We start from the raw sequence: 10,849 nt of genomic DNA, 5'->3' as shown, positions 1-10,849 counted from the left end.
GCCGCGGTCGCCGTCCGGGCCCCTGGGACCGCGGGGCGCCGCTGCCGGCTGGGTTTGGTCTCCGGGGCAGCGCCGGGCGGGATCCGGAGCCGGGAGCCGCGCTCCGCCGAGAGTTGGGCAGGGAGCGCCCACGCCTCCGCGGCGTCATGGGCCCCCTTCCCGGGCCTCAGCGGGCAGCGGCCGCGGGAACCCCCAGGCCTCCTCGCGGCCGAGCCTGAGCGACCCCCGGCTTCTCCGGCGCCCCCTCCCTCCGCCCTATTTTCCTGCTGTCGCCGCCGCTGCTACCCCTTTTCTCCGTTATGGCAACGGAACCTCCATCCCCGCTCCGGCTCGAGGCGCCCGGCACCCCAGAAATGAGGAGCCCACCGGCGACCAATGCCGCCCCCGAAGGCATCTCGCAGTCGGCGGCCGGCAGGCTGCGTTTCCTCAACGGCTGCGTGCCCCTCTCGCATCAGGTGGCCGGGCACATGTACGGGAAGGACAAAGTGGGTGAGTGAGGCTGGCGCGGGGCTCGGCGCCCCTTCTGTCTCCTCGAGCCCCCGGCCGGCCGAGGCAGCCCTGCGCCCGCGGTCCCTGCTCTGCACGCCGCACCCTGGCCTCTGCCGCGCTCCCCCGCAGCCTCGCCGCCCGAGCTGAAGGGGTGGGAAACTGGGCGACTTCTAGGGTGTGGGACGCCAGCTTTTGCCACTGGGGTGGTAGAGAGAGGCGTGCCTGGTCTCCCCGGGGAGGGTTGGTGTTGATTGGAGATGGCATTCTTCGTAAAAATAAGGAACTTTATTTTTACTGGACAGGGAAGTAAATTCTCCCTCGAGCACAAGGTCTGTTTATTATAGGCGGGTAGCTATTGCAACAGAAAGGAATGAAATGCAGATGACTCTAAATTAGTTTCTCTCTGGGGTGCAGCTACATAGCTGGAGGGAAAGAAAAACCAGGGCTTTATGGGGGGTGTGTGGTGTGTCTTGGTTTGTCCTGTTCACTCCCCTGCTCTTTGAGGAGGATTTCTGTTGTCTACTGGATTTCTCTGGGAGGCGTGGTGTTCAGGAGTGTTAGAACCTCGGATCCTTAGTAAGAAATACACCCTGCTATTGTACTAGAATGTTACACAGATAAAAGCACTCATTTTTCCCTGTTTATCTTTTATGAGACTTTTTGTGGCCTTTGTGATACGTTCTGTGAGTTCACGAGTTTTAAAGCACAATACAGGGCCTTAATTTAGGGAATATAATTTTCCTAGTCTATTCAGTGGTTCTTGGCCATGATTACGGGAGAATCTGATGGATGAGTGTGTGGATATTGTAGATTTTTGACCCAGATCAACCACTACAGATGATTTGGCTTTTACTGGTAAGATGATTCAGGCTTAGGCTGGTAAGGAAGTAACTGATGTTTTTAGATATGGTAACTAAGGCCAAGCCTGGTTTAAGTGAGAAGCCTAGAATCACCGGCAGCTACTATGCGTGACTTGGATTTTCCTTGAATTGCTGTTTTTTCCACCATGTATTGTGCTTGCCGAAAGTACGCAGATTGAAACTCAGTTACGGTCAGGAAATGAAAGAGTGAAAATTGACAGTCCTTTAGTGCACTGACTTAGAAAACAACATAGCCAAATGTCTCAGAGACATTTCCTCTTATGCAATGAGTTTGAAAATACTTATAGAGGCACTGTTAATAAAGGCATGTTTATTGATATATGTTAATCAGCTGTAATAATAATGTTCCTAATAGTGTAGAGATTGACATACGTGAGGAAAATAAACCAAAATAAATAAAAGCAATTTCTCTAATTGTTGAGTATAGCCTTTTGCTTATCAAAGTATGTCATACTGATCCTATTCAGAGTTATCTTTGATTAATTACAGCTGTACTCTGAATGTGACTTAAAAGTACAGTACAAACAGTGGTGGTTAATTTGTTACCCAGACTGCCTAAAGCAGTAATTTAGATTTCAAAGAAAATAGTCCTTAATTGTGCTATTACATTTAATATGAAAGTAAACCTAGTTTTCAATTTCGTAAGATGTTTTTGACAAAAGACTGTTTTACATCCCCACAATCTAATAAATATTTGTTCATTTAGAGTCGCAGATATTTACACACTTAGGCATATTGTTAGTACTATAAAAGGACACCTGAATACTGATAATCCTCCTTATTCATAAAATGGTTAGCAATTTAAAGTTCAACAATCTCTGTATCTCCACTGTCATAAACATTTACAGTTTAAAGTATAGTGTTTAGCGCGTACTTTAGTTTGTCAATTGAAGTGATTCTCAGTATGCTTTGTTAAACATTGTATGGATTTGTTTTCTCATTTTTATTACTGTTATTAAGTAAGCAATGTCTTTCATTTTAAAGTTGATATCTTACCCATTTCCATAAAAGGATTGTTGGTTTTGTCAGTCCCCAACATTCTGGGAAGCTGAGGTGGACGATCATAAGTTCAAGCCCAGCCATGTATCTAAATGACTCAGTGCTCTGTAAAAAGATCCTTGGTTTAATCTCCAATAGCACCCCCCCCAAAAAAAGGCAAGACAGGATGACACTTGATAGAACAAAGGTGCTTGCACAGAAAGATACATTTTGTTGTAGCTAAGTAACAACAGTATATAAGCATTTCTGATATCAAAGTTATATTTTATGTTCTCCAATGATTATTTTCCAGGTGATATACATTTAAGTCGTAGTTTTAAAAATACAGTTTTTGATTTTGAAAATACGTGGTCTTTTAGGAAAATAATTCAAACTAAATAATGCCTTTTTCTTGTTCTCATTCTCCCAGAGTCGTCACTGGTAACAATTTACCCTAAGGCTTTGTTTCTGGGCACATAAACACATTAAAACAATTGTGAAGCTGGGCATGGTGGAGCACTCCTGTAATCCCCCACTCTAGAGGCTGAGGCGGGAGGATCATTGCAAGTTGGAGACCAGTTTGGGCAGCAAAGTGAGATCAAGGCCAGCATGAACTGCATAGTGAGATACTGTCTCAAAAAGGCAAAAAAAAAAAAAAAATTTTTTTTTTCATATAGACAGATATATCATCAACTTTTTCAATCTAATATATAATATAGTGCATAGCTTTTTAAATGAATTATAGGTGCTCCTTGGATTATGATATGCTTACATCATGATAAAATTATTATAAATTGAAAATGCCTTTAATATTCTTAACAGAACTCTTAACTTACTGAACACATAGCGCAGCAGTGTAGTGTACTGTTGTTAGACTGATTCTGGTAGTCATCTGGGAGCTGGGTTTGCCTCCACTGCTCAGCATAGGTCCTCAGTCTGGAAAAAGCTGAAAAATTCAAAATTTGTAGTATAGTTTCTACTGAATGTCTGCTTTTATACCATCCTAAAGTCAAACCATCGTTAAGCAGAGCCATTGAGTAAGTTAGAAACTGTACTAAAGTCTTTAAAAACTGCCATGTCTACAGAGTAGATGTATCAGAATTTGCATTAGTGGTAGATTTTTAGATTTTTTTCAGTATTTTTTTTTCTGTTGTAAATTCTGTGTTACGTGTTCTTGTATGTTGTAGCATACTATCCACATTGTTCACTTATTTCTGTAGGTTTCACAAAAGTGTAATAGATACCAATTTAAGCTACCAAAGCTGACTAAAATTAGCATAAACTGAAAATATTATATGAAGAAGATCCACAATTATTTTGTCTTATTGGGTTTTCCTTATTGAAGTTGACTTACAGAAAAGTTGTGAGAACAGTAGAGAGAACTTAACATTTTGCCAAATTTGTTTTACGTTTTATCTGTGCACATGTTTTTCTGTACTGCATGTGAGTAGGTTGCATGCATCTTGTCACTTATACAATACTTCAGAGTATACTCCCTAAGAACAGAGGTATTCTCTTCTGTAGCCACAGTATATTTATTAAGTATGAGAAATGTAACAGGCAGAACTTCAGCCTACAGCTCATGTTCTTATTTGGCTGTTCGTATGATGTATTTTACTGCATTTGTTCAGCATCATCGATGGCATTTAGTTATAATGTCTCTTAAATTCCTTCAATTTGTAGAACACTCAGCCCTTCTTTCGTATGATATTGTCATTTTGAAGAATAAAGGCTACTAACTTGAAGACATGTTCCTCACTTTGACTTTCTGATGGTTCCTTATGAGAGTCTGGTGATGCATTTCTGGCTGGGACACTATAGAAAGGCATCCTTCAAAAGATATATGGAGAAAGCTACAGTGTTCATCTTACCCTTTATTTGTGGTTAATTTCCATCATCTGATACAAGTGTGGTCTGGTTTGTTCAGTACATAGTTAATATTTGTTTTCCCTTACAACTAATAAACTATCTGTAGGAAGATACTGAGGATTATAATGATACTCAGATTCTCATCAAAATTCACCTCTAGATTTGACATCTGTTGATGATTCTTGCTATAAGAAATGACCCTCCTTTTATTCCTATACTTGTTATGTTCTTATTTATGATCAATTTGGATGCATGGAATCCTATTTTAGGTGTCAGACTCTGTTACAAAACTTTGTTGCTGTATTTGCCCATAGGTAATGCTTCCTTTCCATCACAAGAAGTTATTTTAAACTTGTGTCTTCTCCTCCCCAGCTGTTGAGTCAGCCATTTGTGTAAGGAACACTGGTTCCTTTTTAGTGGGAAGTGGTATTTTTTAGAAATTAAGGTCTGCGTGACATGTGGTCATAGCTGCTAGGGCGTCAGTGTTTCCAGGTGTTCTCCATGGATGTAATTAAATGGGTATATAAATACTTTAGAAATCACACTTTTTTGTTCTTTAAAATCCATGTTATTTCAAAGAGAAAAAAATAGAATTTCAAAACATGTCAATCGGGGGCAGCAATGGTACATACTTTGCACATTGTCATCCTCATATTATTTAACCAGAATACCAGACATCTGCATTCAGTTGTCTGAACAGTACCAGCACAAATCTTTCTCTTCAATGAACTGAGAGAAATCAATAGTGTTACTATCTTGACTGTTTTATACACACACACACACACACACACACACACACACACATGCTTTTTTTCAGCTTTTCACACTCAGACACTATGATGATTTCATATATGTGTCTGATTTATTTCACTTGTGAGTATGGTCTCAAGTACATCCTTTACCTATAAAAGTCTCCAGTTTATCTTCTTTACAGTTGAGTATTGCATTTTATAAAAATACCACATCTTTTTTATCCATTCCTTAGTTGAATGGCATTTAGGTTGCTTCCAAGATATGGCTGTTACAAGTTGTGCTTTTATAAACTTGGGTGCACATATATAATACTGTGGTATGATGTTTTTAATTGTTTTAGGAAGATACCCAGAAGGGGAATAGCTGGGTCGAGTGGGACCACTAGTCCTAGTTTTTTGAGCAGCCTCCACGCTGATTTCCAAGTGGTTGCCCCAGCCTGCATTCCCACCAACAGGGAAGCAGGATTCCTTTTTCTCCACTGCCCCACCAGCATTTGTTACGGGTTCATTTCTTGATAATAGCCAATCTTTCTGAGGAGAGATGGAATCTCAGTGTTTTAATTTGCATCTCTCAAATGACCAGTGCTGATGAACACTTTATGAGAAGTCACACTTTCATACTTCATTTCATTCCAACGGGAAGTTCTCCTTTGCTTACTTGGTTCTCAGTTTGTGTTTCCCATCCTCCTCAGTGAGAAGCCCGACTTGTCAGTGTGTTTATTCTTTTGCTCAGTCCTATAAGTTTCAAACAAACCTAGAGTAAAGAATTCAAGATGAAATTTTCTTTTCTTTCTTTTTTTTTTTTTTGGTGCTGGGGATCGAACTCATGACCTCATGCTTGCCAGGCAGGTGCTTAACCTACTGAGCTAAATCCCCAGCCCCTGATGAAATTTTCTTATACTGAGAAATGTGCTTGGAAACTGTTTAAAAGTTCTTTGGCTTGTACCACTGCACTTTACAACAGTATTTTTTATTTGAAATATTTCCACTCATTTATTTCTGTTTAAATTCAGTTCCCTTTTTTCCACTTTTGTTTAATTGCATATTTGAATGCTTACATACAAATTAATAGGCTTCTGAAAGTCAAAACTTCACAGAAAAATATAATCACAAGTATCACTTTTTTGGGGTGGATGTTTGAGACAAGGGTCTCTTGCTATGGAGTATAGGCTAGACTTGAAGTCACAGTGATCCTCCTGCCTCGGCCACCCAGGTGCTGAAATTACAGGTGTGCACCACCATGCTTAGCAACAAGAATCATTTTCATATCAGTGTACCCCATTTTTTGTACCCCTTGTACAATCTTGTTTTTTTTTTTAATCGGTACCAGGGATCGAACTCATGACCGCCTGCTTGCAAGGCAGGTGCTTATGCCGCTGAGCTAAATCCCCAGCCCCTTCCCTTGTACAATCTTTATTTGTGATTCAACATTTTTTTTTCTTTTTCACAAATAAGCCAATATATAGAAGTGTTGAGCCTGGCATGGTGGTGCATGTCTATAATGCAGCACTCAGGAGGCTGAGGCAGGAGGATCATTGGGAGTTCTTCAAGGCCAACCTGGGCTACAAAGCTTAAGGCCAGCCTGAACTTGCATAGTGAGACTCTCTCTCAGAAAGACCAAAACAAAACAACAACAACAAAATTTTATTTCCTCATCTTTCTGACACAAGAGGAAGCATGCTATAGTTTTCTACTTTGTTTTTAAAACTTAACAGTATGTCCTAGAGTTCAATATGTACCAGTTCATAGAGTTCCTGTGTATTTTTTTATAGCTCAGTTGTACTCCATTGTCCATATGTACTACTGTTTATTCAGTCAGCTTCCTGGATTTGCTTTGGCCTTTTAAATTATTTTCATTTGTTTATTTACCCTAGTGATAATACTTTGTATTGATTCATGTTGCTGCATGTAAGTCTTGATCAACAGTAGAATATGCATCCTACTTTCTTTTTTGAAGATTGTCTTGGGTTTTTCTGACCTTTTCCATTTCCATGTAAGGTTTTAAAGCAACTGGTCCCATTTCCCAAGAAGCCTGATGAGATTTTTTTGGCATTGCTTTGAATGTATAGGCTGTATTGGTGAGAGTTGATTTCTTCAAAGCCTTGAGCTTTCTAGTACTTGAACATCTTATAGTTCTTCATTTTAGTCTTTCTTTAATTTCTCCTGTTAAAGTTTTCAGTGTAGAGCTAGCTAGATTTCCGCAAAGTATGTAATGATTTTGTAAACTGTCCTGCCTTTTTAAAGAACTTTAAAAAATTATTAAAATGTTGCCAGAGTAGTACCATGAACTGATACATAGCATTCCTCTGGATTTACCAGTTACTAGCATTTTGCCATATACTTTTTAAAACTCTTGGTAGATGATGATGATTTTGTAGAGCCTCTTAAGGATAAATTTCAGCCATCATGACCTCTTCTGATCATAATTGTGTATCTCCCAAAAATACAACTGTTTTCTACCTAACCATGATAAAATGATCAAATTTAGTATATTTAGCTTTTGCCATTGTTCCAGAAATGTTAGAACAACTATTACATGATCTTAGCTAAAAGGCCGAGAAATATTCTAATATTCTTTAGAGCAGTGTATTTCCCCTTCTAGCTTCAGACATTGCACTGAGCTGTTACATGATTAGTTGTCTTTTAGAATAGTTATTTTTCCTTTATCTTTTTTTTATTGTACAAATTAAGAGTTTCAGACGTATGGCATTTTAGAGCATCCTTTACATTTTATCTGTTTCTTCATGGTTAGGTTCAGGTAATGCATTTTTGGTAAGAATAGTATACAAATCATGGGATCTTCTCAAAGCATCCTATCACAGGGCATGTTGGTTGCATTATTGTTGACAAAACTTTGATCACAGTAAATGCTGCCTGCCAGATTTGTTCTACTATAAAGTTACCGCTTTTGCTAATGTAATAACTTGGGAGGACTCTTGAGACTGATACTCTTGTTCATCATACTTTATATGCAGTGGGTTAAGCATCCTTTGATGATATAGTATTTGACAAATTCAGTACTGTGATAGTTGAAAAACAGAAATAAGTCTAATTCTGTTGCCCTAAATAGTTGGCATTCTACATAAGGCTAAATTTCCCTCATTAATTCTTCCCTAGAATGTATTAGTTGATTTTGCAAACTTAAATGAATATCCATTTTTTTATTATCCATTATTATTGCTGCTGCTTTTTTTTTTCTTTTTTTCTGGTACTGGGGATCGAACTCACGATCGCCTGCTTGCAGGGCAGGATTGCTGCTGCTTTTAATGCTGATGTTATCTGAATTAGGACAGTGACAGCTTTTTCAGCTGGCACCTGTGTCTTTTTTACATTTCGCATTTTTTCTTTTACAGCATTTTTTCATTTTCTGTCATTAAGCATGTTTCATGTAATTTTGTGCTTTCCCTGTTTGTGCCTTTGAGTGAGCAGTTTTTGTTCCAGGAAACTAGTGCCTGTCAGGGTGAATGGTGTTTGCAGACATAATCTGGATACCAGGTAGGGACATTGCTCCTTACATGTGATTCTTTTTGTCATTTCAGTGACTGGATTAAGAAATACATAATTTTTCATATTCTTAACAATGTAAGTTCATTTTCTTGCCTATAATTTAGCAGGGTATGTGTGCACACACATGCGTATCGGAGGTTGAATTCAGAGTTTCCCCATGCTGAGCATGTGTTTTGCCACTAAGCTATACCCAAAGCCCCATACTTGTTATTTATTTATTTGCAGTTCTGAGGCTTGAACTCAGGCCTTGTACGTGTTAGACAAGCTCTCACCACGGAAAGCTTGGCTCTCCAAATCTATAACTTTCATCTAACACCACGTGGTTGTTTTTCTTTGTTTTCTGCTCGTGTCTCCCTTTTTCTTCATTGAGAGCTCTTTGCCTCCTGAAAATATTAGTTCCATATTTATTCAATTTGGATTATTTTAGCCAGTATTACATTCCTGGAATTGAATCCACCTGGGCAAGATAAATGATCTTGTAAGTACTGTTAGATTAAATTTAATAGTATTTTGTTGAAGATTTGTGTGACTGTGTTCATGTGAGATCATTGTCTATAATTTGTTTTTTTTTTGTTTTATTTTTGTTTTTAGTCTTTGTTGGACTTTTAAAAAGTCAGAATTAGGGACCAAGAGTTTAGCTCAGCAGTATAAATGCCTGCCTGGCAAGTACCAGGTCATGAGTTCGATTCCCAGTACCCACACCTCCCAAAAAAGAATTATTTTGACTTCATGAAAGAATTTCGGAAAATACTTGCCTATTTTCTTGTGAATTTGCTAAGATTGTTTATTTATTTATTTTTGTTTAGTATTGTTTAGCTTGATAACATTTTCAAATAAAGCCATTTGAATTTGTCTTAAAGGTTTTTAATTATAACTAGTTTTAGCAGACCTAGTAGTTCAGATTTATTATGTTGCTAAAGGCATTATTCATTTCATCTGAGTTGTTGTACTTATTAAAATGAAATTCATTAATTCTCATCCTTTTCATGTGTGTAGGACTTGTCTTTTGTTTTTCTAATAATTGTTTTCCTTTTTCTCCTTGATCCATCTGACTAGAGATTTTAAGTTTTATTGATGCTAATATCTTTTTTGAGTTCACTGAGTTTTCTCCATTCTCCATTTCTTCCTTAATGTTTGCTTATGTCTTTCTACTGTTTTGAAGTTAGTAGGGTTTTTTCTTATATCTTAAGTTGAAACCTTTTTCTTTTTCTAATACAAATACTTAGAACTTTCACATTTCTATAAGTACTAAGCAATACTTGAGCTGCATTCTAAAATTTTGATAAGTTGGATTTTTATTATCATTTAATTGAAAGTACTTTCTAATCTTCCTCCTAAATTTTGAGCCATAGATAATTGGAAGTATGTTGGTTACTTTCAAATTATTTGGTATTAAAAGCTGGGTGTGGTAATGCACTCCTGTAATCCCAGCATTTGGGAAACTAAGGCAGGAGAATCGTTTACAAGTTCTAGACCAGCCTGGTGACCAAGGTGAGCCTGAACTGCATAGTGAGACCTTGTCTCAAAAAGCAAACAAACAAAAAAACACCCCAAAACAAAACAAAAAAACCATAAATTATTTGATGTTTCTCACACTTCTCTTATTGCTATTGCAATCAGAATATTCTTTATATGATGCCAATTCTGCTAGATTTTTTACTTGTTTTATGGTCTAGCATAGTGTTGGTAGTAACTCGGTTTATACTTGAAGAGAGTATATATTTTATTGAATGTAGCTTAATTTATTACTTTTTGGAGATGATTTGCAGTGTTGTCAGATTGGCCTCCTACATAAGGGTTCATGTGATCATCTTGCCTTAGCCTCCTGAGTAGTTGGAATTATAGGTAAAGGCCACTGTTGCCCAGCTGGAGGTAGGAGTCTATGAATGTAATATCCTATTTGCTGGGTCAAGTTGTTTGATTGTATTGCTCAAGCTTTATATATCTTGATTAGTGATCTGTCTACTTGTTTTATTAAATATTGAGAAAGACACTGGTTTCGTCCTTTGTGGAATTGTTTATTTTTTTTAGTTCTGTCAGTTTTTACTTTGTGTATTTTGAAATTCTATTACTAGATGTTTATTTAGGATTTTGTGTCTTCTTAAAGAACTGACCTATTATAAAATATTTTTGTTTATATATGATAAGATTCCTTTTCCTGACGTTCTGGGTTACAGGCATACACCACCTTGCCTGGCTTTCACAATTTTATTTCTAATAAAAGTATATATTTGTTATAGCAATTTCTAGAAGAAAAATTTTTAAAAAAGAGAAGAACACAATAGTAACCTAGACTGTTCTTCCACTGAGCTATAGCCCCAGCCTTCTAAATTTCTTTTAGTTTGAAACAGTTCCAGGCCAAGTTGCCCAGGC

The 10,849-nt window shown here is 37.8% G+C and overlaps 1 protein-coding gene across 1 annotated transcript in view; it reads left to right on the top strand.

Annotated features, from left to right (window-relative positions):
- The first annotated feature begins 38 nt into the window (after positions 1-38).
- The window catches only part of Ipmk (inositol polyphosphate multikinase), a 59,502-nt gene continuing 48,691 nt past the window's right edge, over positions 39-10,849 (top strand). The window contains exon 1 of the mRNA XM_063239518.1: positions 39-489. Coding sequence (XP_063095588.1) covers positions 300-489 — 190 coding nt within the window. The 5' untranslated portion in view covers positions 39-299. The remainder of the gene's footprint in view (positions 490-10,849) is intronic.

Source organism: Cavia porcellus, unplaced genomic scaffold, assembly GCF_034190915.1.
Source record: "Cavia porcellus strain 051 isolate PalLab524CR breed Dunkin Hartley unplaced genomic scaffold, mCavPor4.1 scaffold_28, whole genome shotgun sequence".
NCBI lineage: Eukaryota > Metazoa > Chordata > Mammalia > Rodentia > Caviidae > Cavia > Cavia porcellus.
The sequence above is the reverse complement of the archived record's forward strand: the minus strand, read 5'-3'. Positions and strand labels throughout refer to the sequence as shown.